At 38.4% G+C, this 22,053-nt stretch overlaps 1 protein-coding gene across 1 annotated transcript in view; it reads left to right on the top strand.

Annotated features, from left to right (window-relative positions):
- sog (chordin short gastrulation) overlaps positions 1–22,053 on the top strand; it is a 98,139-nt gene that overhangs the window by 71,710 nt on the left and 4,376 nt on the right. The window contains exons 4-11 of the mRNA XM_083120645.1: positions 4,728–4,796; positions 13,544–13,742; positions 14,690–15,086; positions 15,864–16,484; positions 17,327–17,575; positions 18,453–18,720; positions 19,976–20,115; positions 21,397–21,690. Coding sequence (XP_082976771.1) covers positions 4,728–4,796; positions 13,544–13,742; positions 14,690–15,086; positions 15,864–16,484; positions 17,327–17,575; positions 18,453–18,720; positions 19,976–20,115; positions 21,397–21,690 — 2,237 coding nt within the window. The remainder of the gene's footprint in view (positions 1–4,727; positions 4,797–13,543; positions 13,743–14,689; positions 15,087–15,863; positions 16,485–17,326; positions 17,576–18,452; positions 18,721–19,975; positions 20,116–21,396; positions 21,691–22,053) is intronic.

The raw sequence follows: 22,053 nt of genomic DNA, 5'->3' as shown, positions 1-22,053 counted from the left end.
CCCAGAGACATTGTGTTTCCAATAAAGAAGTACTTTTCGTTATACACTGTATTCATGTACAGCCACCTGAAACTCTACGGCGATAAGACGATTTTAATAGCAAATTTTCAATTGAAACTTCTACCACCGCCGTAGAGTTAGGCAACACGCATAACGCCTTGAAGGGAAGCGAGTATTTCAGGATCTAGGTGTCCCATTTTTTATTGTCGGTGACCGTACATGAAGTCATCTATAAAGCCATGCTCAAAGCGATTACGTTTCCTTACGTCGATGAATTTTACACATGTTGATATATCTTCACGTGTTCATTTTTTTCTTCAATTTTGTCGAATGTTTACAAGACGTCTCAAGTCTCTTCCATGCTACAGATAAAGAAAAACTACATGCAATTACAGAGAGGAATCCTTCAGGAAGACAATCTCACTCAGTATTGAAGATTCGCCACGTTGAAACCTCCTTATCTCTTCTTGAAATCAACTCGGTTACTTCCAATTATGAACTGTTAAATGAATGAGTCCGCTTATACTTCACTATCGCGCGTGCTTCCGACGTCCGTAATTGCACCGTGTCGCACAAAGTAATTCCCTCTTTTTTTCACTTGGCAAGTTTTCTTCACAAGCACGAGATTGTCGTGGTACCGGTCACGTGACAGCTCTCGGAGGCGGGGGAAGAATGAAGAAGTAAAAACGAGAGCGATTTCGTGTCAAGCAGAACCCCCTCATCCCCTCTTCCTCTTGCTTTATCTTGATGGGCTTTGAAGATGGAAGCTGGCGAGCCTGCCGCTGGAGTACCTATTACATCATTGCCGGAAGTAACTAGGCGGTGCTGACCGCAGACGAAGGTCAAACAATGTCACGGTCTTCTAACCATCCCAGTGAACACAATTGATGATCAACATCGTTGTTCCATTTAAGAGGGCAGCACTTTTCACGTCGTGGTAAGAATATCGATGACTGTACAACCATAATAATGATGATGTTGATTGTGAAATTGGCAGAATGCCCCGCCTCCGAATCGTTAAGATTTTATTCCTCCCAACCGCTAGAGAAGCGCCGCCACATTTCATATTCGTCATTAATCTTCCACTAAAACATTGCCCAATATGCAATATTTTCCTTTTTGATAACCAAATACAGTAGTTAAATGATTTCATTTTTCTAAAGATCTGGCGAGTTATTTGAGGTATTATACCCATCAATTATCTTCAATGTTAAATATTTTTATGGATATAACCTCGACCATTGTAAGACTGTAACCACAATATTTGATATGTCCTCTTGTTTCATTGCCTCCCACCGTGGCGCTAGTTGCGGACCTTTTTAATTTATCTGTGGAAATGCATTGAAAAACCTTTAAAAGTTGACATTTTTATCTAAGTAAAGGTATCTATTCGTGTAAAACCTGCAATAAACATATTGCTTAAATATTAAGAATATTTACTACTGTTTCGTAGTAAATACTAGCCAGTATTACTATTCAGGACAAATCATAAAGTTGCAGTTCTGAATTAATGTTTGATTCCGAATATTATTATTAGTAGTATTTTCCCATTGATTAGGTTGCAATATACACGCAGAACTCAGTAAATATTTAACATATAGAGCAATGCGCCAAACTAGTTTCATTTCAACTACAGTCATTGGTCCATGTGCTTCGCATCTCGTCAACAGAGTACATTGGCGATGTGATTATAAGAGTTCTGCACATTCGCTATCTTGGCTATGCTGGAAGTGATGTGATCAGCACCACACTAGGCTGGTACAGGGACATGGTCGGGAAAATATTGCCTGAGAGACCTCCTGGAATCGAACACGGGTCTATCGACTGGAACATTCCGCCTCTTCAGTGTTTTTCTTATACGTTCAGTAGACATTTTCGTAAATATGGGACATTTATCGCAACTTTCATTTGGGACAAACCTGCAAATAGCACATGACGCAATATTTCAAATTTCGAACAATGCGGTGTCAAGTAGCTACATGATAATTTTATAAATAACAACTCATTCTGAAACTTAATCAATCTCCAGAAACTGTGTCACATCAATACAGCCGTTTATGACACTGACTATCTTTTGTCTGCGTATTGCCAAAGCCTTTGTTTTGAAGATAAGATTATACTTTACTGGGTCTAGAACAAGAAAATTATAGAAAACATTTCCTAAGCATGTTCCTCGTCAATCCTAGTATTTTCAGGACCGATGAGAAAAAGTTGTGGTTCTACTAACACTGCCTAACCGAGGAGAAAAGAAATTATGTAAAATATACCTCATGTGCTAGCTACAGTATCTAAAAGTAATCACATCAAATTATCTATCTAGTTACATTGAATACAGTAGTCCCTAACGTTTCTGATAATCATGGTTTTACAAATCATGATGCTGGCGCCGATGGTTAATTTCGTGTACTGGCTTTCCGTAATTAAGTTACTCTGAAAGGTTGTTTTTCCATGACTGCTGTTAACACCTTTCGCGTATACGTCCGAATTTACATCCATCATTTTCCTTTTCTTCCTTGCCATGTAGAAACAAGCGTAAAAGGCTTTATTTTCGTACACCCAGAGGCTTTTTCTGATAATAATAGTACAATGAGGTTGCATCGAAGTGGTAACAATAATAATAGTTTCTCATTCTTCGCAACACGCTTCGTCGGTTGTTCCTTCGTGATCTCTTCCTCAAGTTATCTTCCCATACAATCTACTCAATGGTATACATTCCTTTGAAAGAGATGCCAGAAGACAAAACAACATCACACAAGGACAAATCGCATTCCATACTTCGAATGTTCGAATATTCGTGACTGTTACTTGCTCGTTTCCGCTTTTTTAAAGCCATTCTTTGTGAAAACTTTCCATTGCTCCGTGTAGTTCACTAGCTTACCAGGAAAATTGACTCGTTAAAATGGAGGTATGCTGCTTTGGTAAAATGGTTTTGTTTGGAGTTGTGCTCTTACCATAATTGGCCAATATTCAGTGGTCTAACTTCACTCAATTGAGGAAGGCAACATACAAATTTTGCAGTGTTCGAGGAGTGAAAAGTGGCATTTGTTCAACATTCTGTGAAAGGCGCGTTCGAAATTTCCCTGGACAGTCCATCAGAAAGTTCGGCTAGACTGCACAATCGACCCTTGTGTTTTACCGTTTGAAAGTAAAAAAAATATATAATATTGTTCGCTAATAGTACGTATTTAACCCTTCGAATTGCCACTACTACTACATTACTTACCATATCTGGTTTTCTTTAACCTAATCCATGTTGTAAACACACAGTATTGCCAGGTCGAACTTTGGTTTTCAACGTGGATATATATGCGAATTTCCACTAGGATTCAACTTTTTTTAAATGATGTTTTCATTCTTAAAAATAGTGTTGGGCAGGTTCTAACATGTCTTAAGGGAATTCTATAGAAAAAGGTGGGTAGCCGTAACGGAGCGGAGGCGGGGCCGCGGTAGCGCTAGGTCAATTACCTCAGGGGCGAAGCCCGGAATCGGGGCACGACTGTTATATATCCATCGGTACGGGTGCTACGAAACTGACATGGCCGCAAGTAGACTTAAAAAAAAAAAATCCCTACCGAAATCGAGAGACCCATATGCTCTACTTTGTTGTTCAAGGTTGTCCTAGCGTGAGATAAGCGAGACCCTTATGGCACATTACACGAGGAATGCCTACGTTGTTAGGTTAGGTCCATTAGCATAAATACACTTTATTTACGCTAAAATAACTAAACCCAATAAGCCTAACATCACAAATTAAGCATTTAACTTACATTATCACCTAAATTACGCTCATTATGTTTAATTTACAATGGAGGTTTCCGAAACTTAATAATACGTTCTTCTACACTTTCCATTGCTTCCTCACCTTAAATCATACATTTCTGTAATCCTTGATTCAAAACCTTTCCAACGATGTCTGATACATATTTCTATTAGGAAGGGTCGATTCGACATCCTTACGGAAAGTTCATTTATGTTGGAGCGTGTTCAGAATATCTACCTTACCCAAGACGAAATATTGAGTACTTACATATAATTTAAGTAATTTAAGCGTCTACAAGGAATTTATCTAACTTATTTCTTTGAAAAAAATACTTTATATTATTATAATCAATATAACTAGACCCTACATTCATGAATATTTGCAAAATGCAGTACTTCATATTAATATGTACGATATTTATATATGATTATCATGCAAACAAAGATTTGAGATGTTACACCACATGAAACCGAGCGTCCTCTGCATCAAGAAGATTGAGTACGCTTTGTGCGTAATATTTAATATAGTTTAAAGGTAACAATTTGGTGGAAACAGGGGGGAGGGGTTAATGACATCTCCAATTCGAACATCCGTTGCAAGGCGAAAGCCTGAAAGCTCTCGTGGCAAGGTGTTGATTCTTGAGTATATTCTTGTATCCATTATTGTGACTAGGAATTTATTTTCGGAGAGTCTGAGTTGACGGAATGAAAAAAAGACATTCCACGAGAATCCTCATGTCCAATGAGAATAAGTCAGGGTCGTCCTGACCCCCTCTCCGCGCTAGTTACTTCTTTACTTGTATAGATATTTCAACATTTCACAACAATTAAATAACTCTGGATACAATATGATTATATTTGTGAAATAGAAATGATTCAATATTAGCGAATTAGTTTTGAACTTGTTTGAATATTGATGAACTTTTGTTTCATTTATCAAAAATATATATAACCTTTGTTATTTTCAGATCCTCCAGATTTAGTTGGCGACGTGGCCCCAACCATGTCTTACGAAGAAGAAGAAAGGAACTCGAAAGGTAATTATTTTTTTATTTGTCACATTCATAGCGTAGTATTTTGTTACAACTTTTTTAAGGTGGCCAACCAAGGCTGTTTATTTTTAGAAGCAAGCATGCATTGTTGTGTAAAACTAAAACGCAACTAATGAATAAATCGTAGTCTTTCTTTCATGTACGTTAAAAATGCATTGTAATGTTTCCTTTTTTTAAAACACAAGCACGCAAAACCAGTCTTCCATTCTGCCATTTCAGGAACTGTCTTGATGTCTAAAGTGCTAACAATTACATTTCAACTCACACCCTGACTTTGGCTAATTTGTGCAATGCTGTCTGGCTGGCTCTTTTTGCATCTCAAGGGTAGATTCTACTGCAGCACCTCTCCAGGACTTGCGTCGCTGCCTTTGTTTTGCTTTTTCAACAAAGAATAATCGGTGATGAGTCACCTAGTTGTTTCTGCGCTACCATTGGCTACTCGGGCATTGGAAAGAGAGGTTAAATAATATCAATGGATTGATTGCGTCAAAGCTGGAAAAGGAACGTGGAGGGTGAGGTTAATCGCCAGCATAGAGCTTTGAGATAACATTGTTGCGTGTTAAGTGGTGTTTAACAATCCAGACGACTTGTACTTTGGGATTTTTCTCAGCCGTTGCGCCGGTGAAAGGAATGCAGTTCGGTTCCAATTGAACTCCAAGGCAAGAGAGAGAGAGAGAAGTGTTCATGTCACCTCCCCCATCTCTCATTTTCTTCACTCCTTACCTCTCCGCCCCGCTTCTTATATCAAAAGACTTCTCTCCCGACTTGTCCCTTTGTCACGGAGTGCGAGGGTGGACAACCGGAGTCGTGTGCAGGAGACAGAGGCCATAAGTTTGGATCCGCGGGGATCTTGCAGCGGCAGGCGTCTGTGTGGCGCGCACCGCTCCCACATACGGGACATCGACCTCTGTGCAGTCACCTTCGCCACAACATATTTGCCACGCATCTCATGTGCAAATTGCCTGCGATGAGTGCAGCTTTCCCTTGCCATTATAGTACCATTAATAATAGCCAATAATTATTCGGAATTCCTTTTTCGGATATGGCGTCCTGTTTTCCAGTCCACGCTGCCGACCCTGGACACAAAGGTACTCAAGTTGCACGTATTGCCTTGCAATATCTTTTTTCGATAAGCTAACGTACAGTTGAGATTCTCCCAAATGTGAGTCCATGAACGGCTACATACATTGATTTGTCATCAAGGGAATCTATTTTGTTTATTGTACTCGGGGACACATTTCAGGGAAAACGGTCAAATAGACCATTGATTCCAAAAGTTTAATTCCTATTTTTCTTTGCAATGGGACCAGTAGAACGGCTAGAAATGACATTGCTCAATGGCGAATAATACCCTGGGTATTCATGGAATTACATTGTGAAAATTTGAGCTCTTTCTCACGCCATTAGCAAAAGTCCAATATTTCAAGGCCATCTTGTACAACTTCGTGTTAAAACTCTTTAAAAGCAATGTGATAAACGTTAGTTGGTAGGAAGCCAGTTTTCGTTTAGTATTTCCCTGCTTAAACTTTGTTCTCTCTTTAAGGATAGATGTGTTTCGGGGAAGAGGACAGTTCATAACACATTGCCAAGAACCCAAATCAACCCAAGCCTTCTGAGTTATTGGAAGAACATTCTGATTTACATGATAAAAACTTCTGTATTATTTGGCATTAGTTGGCTAGTTTGTGTCCGTAATAGGAACTTGTATTGTTGATTCATTTTGTATGCTGTTCGTTATACATTCTTCATACATCGAAACGTGTTGCTCGATTTATTGAAAGCATCTGGCAACACCGTAAAATGTTTCGCTACTTCATGACTTTTCCACGAATAGACTTCTCAAAGGCTTTTGACAAGGTTCACAAGTTTATTTTCAACCTCGCATTTGCAATTACTCCAAAGCTTAATTAACAAGGACTGACCGACTTGTTTGCTGAGAGCCGAGTGGAGAGGAAGTCAAAAATACTTACCTCTTTGCCCGTTGATGCATCGACCGACTCCTGGTCTCTGGCAACTGAGAGCTGGGCGTTACTCGCGCCGACCAATAAATAAGATTGCTAATTACCGGGGGACAGTAAAATGGTACGGGCAAAACTTTGAAAAACATATTCGGATGCTTACATTTTGTGTTCACAAGAAAGCGCATAAAGCATTATCATTAATGTTCTGTGGTGGGTCACCTTTCTTGCATACGTAATTGCACAGGAACTTGTTTTGTACGGCAAGGATCAAACGACTTGAGAATTCTGGTGTTGATTTTGGTGTGTCAATTGTTGCAGAACTTGATTAGCTGCATAACGGTGCTGCTTGATTTACTTTTTCCCCCAAAGTGTTGCCAACTGACACCATTGGAAAAGCACCAAAAGCTGTGTATCATCTGGTTACTTTGTGTGGAGTATTTGTTTTATTTCACATCTTATTCACCACTTCTGACTGATCATGACGGTAAGGGCCAGACATGGATTTATATATGCAAAGGTTCATTGTGAGGACCTCCTGCTTAAAATTCCAGTTGTAAATTTTAGCTCAAGTTATGACAGATTTGTAGTTATAATTAGCCACATATGATTTTTTTAAAATGTTTGTGGCCTAGCCTAACCCCAGGCCTAATGAGCTTGAATGATGATGACTAGATTAAATTGACACTCACACACAAATGAAACTTGTACCTAGAACCTTCAGAGGTAAGATCTTGAATCAACAGTTCAACACGGAGTGGTTATTGTTCCCCATTACTGGTCCCAGGTTCAAATCTTGGCTAAGGCGAAGATACACCATCTGTTTCATCCTTAATAGCTTAGGAGTTTAGTAAAGCTGGGTAGGAAGACCTAGATAGATGAATAAACAGTTGCTCAGAGAATTTTCAAGCAGAAGAACACGTAATTGTCTACTAGTATTTTAATCCGCCTTTAGATACCACTTTCAAGTGCGACAAGGACAGGGACACGATTCCTGACGCCATTGACTTGGTAGCATACCGTTCCCAGTATTTTCTAGGAGCATCCTGGTCATATCCTCTCTCACTTAGATAATACAGGCAAGAAGCGATGCGCACAACAATTCAGTAAAGTTGGAAGCACTGATATCTTTTAACGTAGCTTTTTAAACTCTCATATGAAGTCCGAAGTGTGTGTTTACACCTGTGGTAAAGTTGGTAGAACTGGAACCGGTTTGACCACCCAGAAGCGCCACACGGCGGGCACACGCTCCAAAAGGCAAAAGAAAGGATGAAAATTAAAGGCAAGAGAGTGGGGTAAGAAATAAAAGAAGAAAACACAGCAGGGCTGATGGGAAGGGTTAGGACCAAAAAAAATGTAGGCGCCTCAGTCCTGTAATCGCCCTGCTGACTGTAATTCCCCCCAACTCATCGTTCTATTCCCTCTCCCTCCTTTCGACCAGAAAGTCCATAAGGTCCCCGACATCAATTTCTCTTTATTGAGTTCTTTCTTCTCCCTGTCGTCGCTGTTATGTTGTTGACTTTATCGTTCCAGTCTTCTTATCCCGGTTTCGATTTTCTCTTGTAATATTTTTATATGGCCGCTTGATCGGCTGCAAAATTATTGCGACGCTCGGAACAGCAAAAAGAGGAGAAACAAAAAACACGGCAGTTAGTTACATCTTTTTTTCTTCTTTTTAACTGGTTACCCAGCCTCAGGGCATTGTCGCAAATCTTCACAGTTCCATTCACGTACTACCGTGTGATTCTTTCAGTCCCAGTTCTGTCCTTTTTTATACAGCGCGCTTCGACCCGTTGAATGACAGTGTACAATTTTTCAATTAGGTAATAAAGTGAATGACATGCAGGGTGGGTTAACCTGTATTAGCATCTGTTCTTATATAAATCAACTTGTGCCGAATTAAGGACACTGAATTGCATGTGCACATTCATGTTCAGTGGGATCCATGAGTATTACCATTCAAATTGTCCATCACCATGTTCGTACATTTTATTTGACCCAATAAGAGCTGCAAGAATTAAGAGAAAACTCAAAACAAGCTGGTGACAACTTCTGCACCAGCATACATAAAAACCCATCTCTTAAAAACACATAGGATGAAAGATAAAAATTAATGAAAATAGTCATGGATCCCACTTCGGTTTAATTCGAGCTTGGGACCCCTGGCGTCGAGGCACGGTGTGTTAACCACCTCGCCACGGAAGTCTGCTTGATACAAACCCACATTTCCACTTGTATTACATCATTTTTGTCACCTAGATTTATTGAGGTGGTGAGGACGAATGATGAATACATGAATGAAACTGATAAGGGAAGAAACACCATTCTAAGCGTAGACCGCTTCTATTGCAGCACGCACTATGCTAACCATTTCTTTAAACAGGTTGCCAAAGGAGTTCAGTGCAGGGGTGCCCACAGGAAGGTTTGAGGGACAAAATTTTATACCAATTCTGTATATCTTCACACAAACATGGGGGGGGGGGGGGTTAGTTTCGTTCGATTGACTTGTTATTGATTTTTAGTTGTGGTTATTATGTACAGTTTTTCTACCTACCTGTGGGTGACGCGGCGATGGTGTTGAAATGAAACACCACCTGTTAGGGCTTTAGAATCCGTTTGGATGGGAGAGGGTGGGGAGGGTTCGTGCTGTTCGCATTAATACAAGGTTAGTCGAGCACACAAACTGTGAAGAATAAGGTTCAGCACACTAACAATGGCAGTGAGCAAACATGAAAGTGAGCCTAAAGTAAACATATATTGCTTAAATATGTCTATTTTGTTCCACAAATGGGTGAAATTAACACTAAAATGTGTAATACACATCAATAAAGATGCTAATGCACACAAGAGAACTTGTACTTAAAAACTAGAGGACGAATACAGGTTTTATTTATGAGTTAAAGTGTCCTGAACATGATGATGTTACAAGTTTCTACACACATTGGGTCGAATCACACGACACCTTAAAAATCTTTTATACACATTTCTTAATCTTAGAAGAAATCTAATATCATAAGTGTCAATGTTAACCCGGCAGTATAAATATAAGACTTAACAGTTGCAAAATAAACAAGCCCAGAATAGGTTTGGTTGTAAAACAAATGTTAGCAAGCTTCCATACTGAACAGGCCATTCATTTAAAGTCTTTATTGAGCGTAAACCTCGCCCAATAGTGCACTAACAATCTTCTTTTGTTTTTTCTCCATCTGTACAAACATGGCGTTCAAGTAGTACAGAGAGCATTGCCACGGGAGAAAACAAGTCAATGTATGGTTGAAGGACCTTCAATACCGCATTAACCCAGTCCTGCTTTTTTTTTATTTTACACATTACGCGCGAACTAAGAAAGACATTTTTACGTTCACTTTGGCGCCAGGCAGTGGCCCTGACTATCACAGCCCTCGTTGTAAAAAGGGCAAAAGTGTGGCCTGTATTGAGTGAAGAGAAGCGGATGGGGTTTTGTGAAACAGAACAGAGTAAGGAAGTTGCTAAGCAAGTAGCTCTTATGAAATTAGGCATCGTGCAGCGCCACAGTGCCGGAAAAATTAACTACGTAGTCATTAGTTACGTGTTTTCTTTGGTAGGTTAATTTGTTGACCCCTTTTCAAACCATACCACATTTAACGTTGTTTGTTGTACTGTACAAATAGTTTGAACTCTCTAAAGAGCACTGATAGATATTATGATGGCAGCAAAACTGCGTGTTCTTATGCAAGTTTGTTTGGAACTCATAAAAACATGTTACAATTCATATGAACATAAAGATCTGTTTTTACTGAGTTAAGTCTCGGAATAATTTTGAGGAAGGAAAAAAAAACAACATGCCGGATGAGGTCATATTTCTGGAACTTGAAAATGTTAAATTCTGATCATGTAAGTTTTTATTAGCAGTAATTTATCCACCCAGCTCTATTACCCCACAAAATTTCCTTAACGCTTCTAAAAATTTTCACTTCATTTATGTTTTTCTTGCCCTAAATTTGCCTCTAAACCAGTGGCGTGCCCAGGATTTTCGAAAGGGGGAGGTTTGTATACGTTCTTTTAGTAGTCCGCGCTCATTTTGCAATATTTTCCTGCCTTTGACGTTTTTCAAAAAGAAATACTGGGCCAAAGAGGGGTTATGACCCCACCAACCCCCCTTTGGCACACCATTGCTTTAAATCCTCTCCCTAATTACGAACTTACACCCCTTAGTTGGAAAATTGTGGAGAAAAAACTGTTCGTTAGTATATAAGGTAAAGATCTCTCGTGTACAAGGCCTTCAGTAAACATTGCACTCCAAAAAACTTTGATTATATTGCCACAGCAAAAATAGTATTGTCCTCATCGCGTTACATAGTATTCGAAGACTGAGAGGCTGTGAGGGAATTTTGTTGATATTTTGTGAGAAAATCATAAAATAGCTGTTGTTTTCCTTTTGTGCGGGATGCATAATACCAAACACCATATTCATTCACTTTGTTTTCTACAGTCAGGTTAAAAAAATTGAAACAAAACGGCAACGAAGCAGTTGCACCATCAATCCCCACTCATACACCACCCTCAGACCAATGGTATTCCTTTAAAACACGCACAGTATAAGAGATAAAGTAGCGTTTGCCAATTTGCTTGACGCCCTGCTTCACGTGTTGTACAGCTAATCGCAGTCGTCAAGCAATTAACTGAACGTCAAAATTTTCATAGTTTGGGCTAACATTAATAATAGTTTCGTGCCAGTTTGAAGCAATCAAGGGAGTTGCTATTCTTTATATAACATCTGGTGCATGGCAACATCTGTCGTCGTTCTCTTGAACGTATTTTTAACCTTTTCATAAAGCTGGCAACGTCATAATTATCCGGAAGTTTTAGAAAATATGTTCTTGCAGGTGGGATGCTTATATTCTCGATATTCGTGGATACAAAATTCGGTGTGTTGTCCCATATGGATTTGTGCCACGAGGAAGCATATCTTGGACAGCAAAGAGGAAAAAAACGTCAGTAATTTGCAGAAATGGAGAAGAAAGCAAAACAGCTAGGGATTAGGCATTAAGCTTCCATCTGGCGTAAACACCCTATATTGAGCACGCTTGCTTTACGCAACATTTCTCCGACTGACACTTCAAAGAGCTCGCCCTTGTTGAACACAATTTGTCCACTTCATACGCCCGTCATATATTAGCGACTCGGCTGTTTACCTCCCCGTCCCCATTTTTGGTTACGCTACATTTTCTTCCCCGCACCCCTGCTTATTTTTTTCTCTTTACAGTGTTGCCAATTCGTACCATCATAAAATATCGTGTTTCAAATCATCTCTTTCCTCAAACACTTGTGTTCGTACTTCTGTTTAGTTTATATGCATGCTCGTTGTCGGGTGATGAGGGTGACATAATCGTGACGGTGCATAATGTTTATGTTGGAAATTGATGGACTTATGAGAGACGGATCCATATTCAGGAAAGGCTGAAAGAAGTACACATTTCTACAGTAGTCGTGTCTATGTAAATTATCATTTTGGAAACTACTAGAGGTACAGCAAGCAAACTTCACACTGACAGTCAAATACGTTAAGCAGTGCAACCACATAGTGCATTTGTGCAACTTTGTATTTTTCATAGGATCGCCCTGCACTGTAATTTGCCTCTTTTCCACGTGTGTGTGTATGCTTTATTTTATTCTATATTCCACATGTTTGCGAAAACCTTACATTAAACTTCCATTACCCTATTTTAATAAATTGTCTTCAATGTAAATATGATGTACCACCCGCCCCGCGACCGATTGTTTAAGCAGTTATTATTGGCTCTGCATAGAAAAAAGTCTGCACACCGCTGACTACAAGAAATAATGTGACTGCTGACCACAATCTCCCGCTCTAACATTTGAAACGGAGACACGGCATGAAGCTCTCGTAATTTCTGAATGTAGCCAACAGATGGCAACACAGTCTCTCTCATGCGGTCTTCACTAGAGCCATCTGTCGTGTGAACTCAGAACAAATACGAACTTGGGACAAGTAGAAGCAGGATGTGCGCATTCTGACAAATTACTTATAAATATTTTAATAGATGAGAGGAAGAAGGACTTTTAGTCAGTTGTAATCCCGGAAAATTTGAAATCATTTCGAAATTTTATTTCTGGAGAAGAATGGACATACACAGGAAAACATTTTCAGCCTTAGGCCTACAATTAAATTTCGAAATTCAGATTCACTAATTTCAAGTCTTATCTACATTATTATTATTATTTTAATCTGTATTTTACTCTTGTTTATTGGAAATTGACGTAGTTTATATAAAAGTATAGATAAGCAAATTAAACTTTTTTTTAAATATAAATTTTGGGACTTCATTTCGTGTTTTAGGACATGTTTAATCTTATGTTTATTATTGCATGTTTATAATCGCAGTGGTTTTCGCAATGTACATGTACCTGTACCAACTCTCTGCTGTTACGCAAATTTCAAGTGTCGACCTCAGTGTCGGAGTGGTTAACGGCGCAGTACGACGCCAGGGGTCCTGGGTTCGAATCCCGGCCTGAACATGGGTGTCAGGGTGTCTTTGTGAGTGTCCCTTCATTAAGTTCATGATATCATCACTCATCCTCATCTTCGTAATTATCCAAATATTGCAGAAAAGTGAAGTAAGTTAAAACAAATCAAGCAAATTTCTAGCCAGACAACGTTTGGTGCACACCCGATACAACCCTTTTACATTATAAAGTTCATGATCGAATGTAGATATATTTCTGATGCAACAAGAAAGTGCTGTTGTTGTAATATATTTTCTTCTTTTGCAGATTTTGCTGCTCTGTTAACTGGAAGAACATCTCTACGTGAGTTCGAAACTTCTGCAGTGGCAACAGGTCGATTCACTTTCCACAAGAAGAATCTGTATTATTCTTTCTACTTCTCGGAGTCCATGCCAAGACCACGTGTTCTTCAATTCACAGATGCGGAAGGCAATATACTGTGGGAGCAAGAGTTGACGCTGAACAGGTATTGTTAATTGTTTTATGTTTAAAATTGGATTTTAAATGCCATTTCTTAACGATTATTCTGTCAGCAGAGTTCCAAATATAATATTTTTCTCTTTGTGAAGAACTTTTTCTTATAAATATCTCGATCTTCTGTAGCAGCTGAAGTTAATTTGACAAGTTTCTACTAGTTACGGAAACTTCTTCAACATGGGAATAGGGGAGCTCAACAGCCTCTGTTAAAATAAATTCCCATTCAGTGTTTCAAAATATCAGTCTTCCTCAATATAAGAATAAAATTAGTGTAACAAGTATCTTAGTGACTTTTCGTTGTGTGACGCGAAACAAGTATCCAAAGTATTCAGAAATACAGCAAGGCAAGGACTACCTAAAATATTGGTAAATATATTTTGGATTGTGGTAGAATGCTCATATCTAATCTTCATTTAATCATTTTACCAAAGATGCTTCATTTGTTGAGATCACTGATACACTGCATGTCAAGACGTAGTTGTAACTTGGCTGCACTAGTGCCCCCCCCCCCTTCTCCCGCCAATTTATGGTTTCGCAAATGTAATAGTTATTTAGCAAAGTAGTGCTGGACACTATTATTTTGGGGTAGAAAAAAAATATTGATTGTGCCTCCCCCACCAAGTTATGCCCCAACTTCGATTCTGCCCTCCCCCCAGTTTTGTCTCAAAAATTTTTTTGTGCCTTTAACTGCACAGTATTTGTACAATAAAGTAATTTCATGTTAGAATTGTTTCATTCCATACCATTACGATATTTGTAAATTATGAATAACTGAATTTTCGTTCATCAACAACAAAAGTCTTCCAACTGCCTATCTCGGGTAAGACAAATCTACTCTTGACCACCCTTACCAATCTCTTACCTTCAGTTTTTCCCAACAAGAATTTCCTCTCCCATATGTAATCTATTCTAAAGAGACAAACATGATCGTTTCAGATACCAGAACAGCACTGGGAAGATCTGTGGGGTTTGGCGAAGAGTGGCTAGAAGCTACCGGAAGATGCTGCGAGAAGATCAGCTGTACGTTTCCCTCCTGAAGGACAAAGAATCCGAAGAGGAAGCTTTGGGAGGACAAATTGCCAAGTACCCTGCGTTGTCGACCGAGATGTTCAGTGCCCTCCTAGAGGCGACTCCTGGGAGCACACTGATGAGGGGCGTAGGAGGAACCGCCATTCTGTCAGTGTCCTCAGCTGCACCCAGCATCCACATCACTCTAATCTTCAATGGTGTCTTCTCTCCGGATGATCTCAATGACGTACCCTTGGTGGTGAAGTTGGAATCGGATAAGAACCTAGTGTTCGAGGAAGTTGTGAAGATCCAGAAGCCTGGTCATGTGAGTATTGCAACTTTATTATGCAATCACCTTAAATTTAAGTTCTGGCACTATTGGTAACGTAGCTACCTTGAATTTTATATCCAATTCCTCTTTATTTCCACTTTGTAAAACTAATAACACAGTACAAATAATGAAAGTTATGTAGATCAATAAAGCAAAAATGATAACTTGTTGTCACTGTTAATATATATATATATTGATTACCGATTCCAACGATGTGGGATAAAACCCAGCTGGTCAGTAAACCAATAGAATCTGTTCATCATTCATTGTCATCTCATCACATTTAATCAGTTGTTGTGAATGAATTTGTTAATTTGAAATAAATTACTGGTATTTCTTGAAATTATATAAACCAATACATCATTGATATTTGATATACTGTAGTATTAAATGAAGCTTAACATTTTCATCGACTTCAAGCAGTCTACTTTATGCATAATATTGGTCTGTAATTTATTTTCAGTGCGTGTACTTACTTTACTTTTACTATTTCAGATGATATTTAGTTTTTATGAACAGTAATGTTAAATGTTTTACCTGTACTACAAAGTTAAACATTTTGTACACAATAAGCTAGTAATGTTCATCCAACTTCCACATTTTGACACTAATTAAGCTACATAAAGAAGTTTTATGTTTGTAGTTATTATTAAGGGTATTGTAACATGGACTGTTGCCATGAGAACATTAGCTGTCACATCTGAACAGAATTGGTATTTCATATGGTTACCTTGGATTAAAGTGCTTATGCAAGTCTTTCTTCCCTTTCAGGAAATAAACATTGTTGAAGTTAGATCTGCTGTCAAGCTTGGTGATTTGCGTCAGATGACACGTGGTCATCTCAGCCTTTCAGTGTCTTCTAGAAACCATCCCGAATACAGGCTTGAAGGTCCCGTTCTTACCAGAGTGACTTGCGAAATGTTTGAATCGTTATTGTCCTCGGCAGATTCCGACGAAGAAGTGCGACCCGAAACTAAAACTTCTGGACTCGCTTGGATGTACTTGGAGAGGGATGGAACCCTTTCCTACAATGTTCGAGTTGATGACTTGGAGTCGATTCCCACAGCCCTCAGTGTTGTGTCAGGAAGGGCTCGCCGTCGCCAAGATTTGGAAGACCTCCTTCCAGAATTCCATGACGGATGGACCAACGGCACCATAGCAAAGTTGAGTCCGAAAGAATTGGAGCAACTCTACAATGGGGATCTGTCGATCAACGTTGGATCGGAGTTACACGACAGTCTCATACGTGGAAAGTTGACTACTCATCTTATTGGAGACGCAAGGCTTACAGATTACCCTTTGCTTCTGAAAAGGGTGGATGTTAGAGAACCTGCTACACTCTCAGGTCTTGCCTGGGTTGCTGTGCATCAAGACTGCAGTCTTCACTATGAAGTAAGTGTCCTTAATCTTCCTATATAAGAGCAACTTAAAAATACTACTTCAATAAACTGAAGACTTAGTAGAAAGAATACATCATTTTCTTTTCCAGTGGATGAAATTGGACATACTTCTTAAAATTAGATTCCACTTTGATAGAAGATAGTTGAATTTGTTTAAATGTTAGGGAAGTTACCTTTGTTTAGACAATTCCTAATGCTGTTTGAGATCGACGTTTCATTCACTTTTGAAGTTATATATTTGCCAATAGATGGTGCCATATGCTTTGTGCAGAAATAGTGCCAAGTCACATTTCTGTACTTGTGAGGAACACAGTTCTAAAAAATGCACAAATGTGGAAATTCCTTCTGCTACTTAAAAAAAAATCTTTATTGACAATGTCTGTAACTGACTGTCAAGTAATATCATTTAAAATATTTTGCAAGTGTGTGGTGAAAAAAAATATGGATTGGCACTATCATACCCTAATCCCTTCCATTAATATAGCAAGCAGATTAGGCCCAGAGCTCTTATTTGTTAGTGACGTATATCAGCTTATTGCATAGTGTTGCATATCTAAATTGTTCGTTTTTGTTTATTGACATTTAATAGAAAATATGAAAATAGCACATTCCATAGATGCAAGAAACTAAAGTATGCAATTATAAACGCACACAGAGATACATAGAAAATAGGTAGTGAAAAAACCAATGAGAAGTAATATTATAATAAGAAAAATGGGATGGAAATTTGAATCAATTATCTTACAATGAGGAGGCTTCCAATCAGAAATATTCTCTGCATTTTTATTAATAAATGTAAGCTTTCTCAGATTCTAACGTCTTTCAATTTCACAGGTGTTTTTATCAGGTGTGTCTGACCCACCACAGAAAATGAAGTTGTACCTTGAAGATCTTCCCGCCATGCTACCTGGAGCACCTGTTTCAGAAAGACTACTTGCAGAATTTGAAGGCCACCACATTGATGGTTTTACTGTTGAACGTCTATATGATATTGAACTCACCAGACTGGACTCCAGAATAGCACACCTAAAAGTAGTAGATGCAGAGAGTGGGAACACGCTACTGGATGCTAGGATGAGAGATGTAAGTTTCATGTTGTATGTTATCTATAAATGTAAATTTAAAAATGGCGTGTCAACTCTGTAAATGCTTTAAAAATTGCTCTAAAACAAAAGACAATATGAAATGGAAAAAAAAATATGAATTCATGTTTTGTTTTATTTTATCTCTATGTGTATGAAAGAGAGAACCAAACTTTGAAAAGTGAGAAGCTTCTGAAGACAAAGCTCTGCCAATTGATATGAGATGCTTTTTAACACATCACTTCCCAGTAAAGTGTACTTGCATTTTATTTTTACCATGACATTTTCCTATGTTTTGACAGGATGGGACCACCTCTGCTGACTCCCAAAAATGAATTTCTCTTTTAAAATACATACATGATTATGTTATTTTAAAGCGGCTTCTTTTGTAACAATTCTGTAATGAAATAGCAGGTATCTGATTCAGGGGAAGGGAATATTTCTTTCTCTTATGAGGTATACCGTCGGAAGGAACTAGTATAAATAAATAATATATTTTTCCATTGTAACATAGTATTAAATTTACATGGATAATAATATTAAAGAAATGGCACACGTGGAATATTGTGAACAGCAAAGTGTATTAATTGAAATTAATATTAGATTGTCTCCGATAACAAACTATTCAATTTTACTTGAATTTTTTAAGGTTTTAATTTTAAACTAATAAAGCAATTGCACATAAAGAAACATTGTATTTTCATTTTGAGAAACTTCTCTGTCATTCCAGTAGTGGTTTCGTCATACTGGTTTTGGTATTTGTTGGCAAAAATAAAATTCAGTTCATTGTGTTAGAGCACAATTTATATGCTTTAGTTTATAGTGATAATCAAGAAGTAAGGTGCACATTTAAATACATAACTCATTTCTGTCTTTAGGTGAGAGTTCCTGATAGCTGTCTTCCGAGAGATCCAAACAATGACCTCCCAATCTTAGAAGACAATGAGCTACCACCACCGGATCCCACGAAATGTTTCCACGAGTCTCAGTTCTTCGAAGAGGGTGCCCAGTGGACTGCCAAGCACGACCCCTGCATGATGTGCAGCTGCCATCGCAGGAGAGTAGCATGTGATTCTGTTCTGTGCCCTCCTGTTTCCTGTGCCAACCCAGTCCAAGAACCCGGAACATGCTGCATGTCTTGCTTCAGTAAGTTTTAAAAAAAATATTTGACGGACATCAACTATTTTCATGTAGTTTTCAGTTTAGCGTCATCTATGTAACAAATCTTTAAGCCAGAATGATTTTGTTTGATACATTTCCTGCATTTTGATTTCCACCATGATTTTATTGTTATAGACTAGACTATATTAGCCATAGCACTCTTTTACCATTTCATACCTGAAAAATATTATCTGTCTTGTCTCGTAACGACTTTCCCAAAAAATATGTTTCCATTTCTAGGAAACCTGAGTGAACTTTATTCATATCATTTTTGCCTTTGTCTTCATATTAATGTAAGATGTAGCATGTTAATATACCATATTGTATACATGATCCTTTCTGTGAAGAACTTACTTCGATGAAGGTGTGCATCTTAGAAATTAATAGGTTCTTAGCAGTTGCAGTCACAGTAGCAATCTCATTCTTATTCATCATCGTTATAACACCAAAGGAATTTCCAATCAAATATTAGAACTATAAAATAATAACAATAGTAACCTGTGGCTTGACAGCCCTTGAAGGGGCTAGGCCTATCTCCCGACTGCCAGTCTCCCTCCCACAGTCCTGCCTAGAGGTGTAGAGATCTTAAACTGGTAATGGGGTGACGTGAGTTCAGCACGTCGAACCCCCAGCTGTTGTAAATAGAAGATTTCCGAGACCGGGTTACACTACTCACTAGTAGCTCCCAAATCGCTTCACAATGGTGGGTTGCCACTGGCTGAGAACCGAGGCAGACTCGAACCCATGCCATCCTGCAGTCGGAGCCCAAAGCACAGCACCTTAGACCGTGTGGCCACAGAGGAGGACCAAATATTAGAACTTCATTCCAAGAATTTGAATTTTTCTTATTTAGTTCTGCATTGCTGCAACTTATAGCTAGTATCTATGATGAGAATGAGTTATGATAAGATAAAATTGATGAAGGGACTCATCAGGCTTGAGTCCCAGGCTGGGACTCAAACCTGAAAACTTCGGTGGCTCAATCGGAATTCATCCACTTAGAACACTTGACTTGGCCACCTAACCAGCCATCTTCATTCAAAGACAATATACTGCCCGGAAATGCATGTTACTGGTTTTGTGAAATAATATTTTACAAGTGTGATTTGGAAATGAAAATCGCATTGATTTCCTAGACTTCAATGCATCATTCCTCATATGTTTGTCATTTTTGCGAAATTTAATAATTATGAAAACAGATTCTGTGATAAATTTTAAAATAATTTTCTCTACCTTTCAGATAACACAGGCATTTTAGAAAGCAATGTTAGTACTGCTCAGAGGTGTTCCTTTGGAAGCCAGACATACCAAGCTGGAAGTACCTGGCATCCTTATATGCCTCCACATGGATTCAACCGGTGTACAATCTGCACATGTGATGTAAGTTTGGTTTTATAGTGTACATTCTACCAACTTCTTTTGTTTGTAAACCATTAATATTATCCTAAACTAAACCTAATGGCACAATAGTCTTCTGAGGGCAAAGGCTTGGCAAATGGCATGTTGTTGGGTGATGCATCAATACATCAAATCCCATCACTTTTTATCTGCTTTCTAGACTGAACATGGTTTCCATCTCTTCCAAGCAGGAGTGCCCACAGGGGAGTTTGCGTCATGGGAATTATTTTTTTTGGGGGGGGGACAAAATTTTATACCAGTTCTATATATCTTCACACAAAAATGGGGCCAAGGGCACCTGCAAAGGGGGCACAGAGGAGCAATTACACCCTTCGATTTCAAATTTTATGCAAATAAAAATACATTTGTAAATTTTTCTTGCTCGCTTTGCTCGCAATGTCCTTTTTTATCATTTTCGTCAAGTTCAGAGCTGTAGCTAGGGGGCGGCGGGAGTCAGCCATGGTCGGGTGATCTAAATGGAAAAAAGTTGTAAAAGAGATAATGCCATGGCATCCAGTGAAATTATTTTCACCCTATTAAATCAATATTGTTTTCAATTGCAAAAATTGGATCTAAATATTTTCTTGCTCGCATTCTCCTTGTTTTCTGTGATGTAATGTATTTAAATAATATGTGTTGTATATTTGTATTGAATAAGCTTTGAATACATACACAATTTAGTGTTAGCTTGTTGCATATGTATTTTCTTGTTTTATGTCGCTCCATGTTGCATAGCATATGTGTAAAACATATATTGTACATGAAAGTTACACATGTATCTTCAGAATGAATTTATCATTCCTTTTCTGCCATTAAAAAATACAGTTTGTGTGCTTGTTTTCCATTATTAGCTAATGCAAAATTGATGGTGTTGAAAAATATTTTAAATAGTTTGTTCCCAAAAAATGCTTTAGCACAGACTTCTACCCCCTTTTTGTGAAAAATACAGGAATAACTGTAAATGCTGTGATTACCATTTTTATCATCATTGTGGCAAAAATGTGAATGTATTTTCTCTGAGAATGTTGTTAGAGGAGAAGATCCACAAGTAATTTCTTAAAACAACATAAAAAATATAGTTATAAATAAAAGAGCAAGTTATGCTCTATTCTATGAACAGGTCTGTTTAAAAATAGGCCCTACTATATTTGTTTTTAACTTAATTGTATGTGAAAATCGATGCTGACATGAATAAAATGTTTTTGCATATGTGCCATTGATTTTGAAATTGTTTAGATCATATGGATTGTTTTATAATTCCAGCCCTTGACATTGGAAGTGAAGTGTTCGTCCACGCAGTGCCCTCCATTAACCTGTGCGGAGAAGGATGCCATCAGGCCAGATAAGGATGCCTGCTGCAAAGTTTGTCCACCTAAGTCTGCACTAACTACTGCAAATCCAAGTCAGTTGGCTGACGAAAGTTCTGCTGAAGAGGCGCAAGATATTTTGAATAATGGAGGATGCAAGATGATAAACAATGTCTATGAGAATGGAGACGAATGGCATCCACGAATCCCATCTAAAGGAATTGTAAAATGTGTCAAGTGTAGATGCAAGGTTAGTGAATGTAGTATCTATTTTGATTTATTCGTACTGAAATTAAGTTAGCTTTTTCATGAGCTTTGTGTTTAAATAGTTGTAAAATATTTTTAACGCCGGGTAAATACTCTTTTGTCATATCTTCAATTTTTGTCAGAAGTGAATTGATGACATTATCGGCCGCAGTGGCTCAGTCGGTAATGCGTCTGACTACCATGCTAAAGGTCCCGGGTTCGATCCCCGGCCGGTTCAAATCCGGGAACTTTTCTAAAGGCACCCGGCACCCACCCAGCGTCGAATAACATGGGTACCTGGGGAAACCTGGGGGGTAAAGGCGGTGCTGATCACATCACCCCCACTCACGACCGGAATCAGAAAAAT

This window comes from Lepisma saccharinum, chromosome 4, assembly GCF_977018435.1.
Source record: "Lepisma saccharinum chromosome 4, izLepSacc3.1, whole genome shotgun sequence".
Lineage (NCBI taxonomy): Eukaryota > Metazoa > Arthropoda > Insecta > Zygentoma > Lepismatidae > Lepisma > Lepisma saccharinum.
The sequence above is the reverse complement of the archived record's forward strand: the minus strand, read 5'-3'. Positions and strand labels throughout refer to the sequence as shown.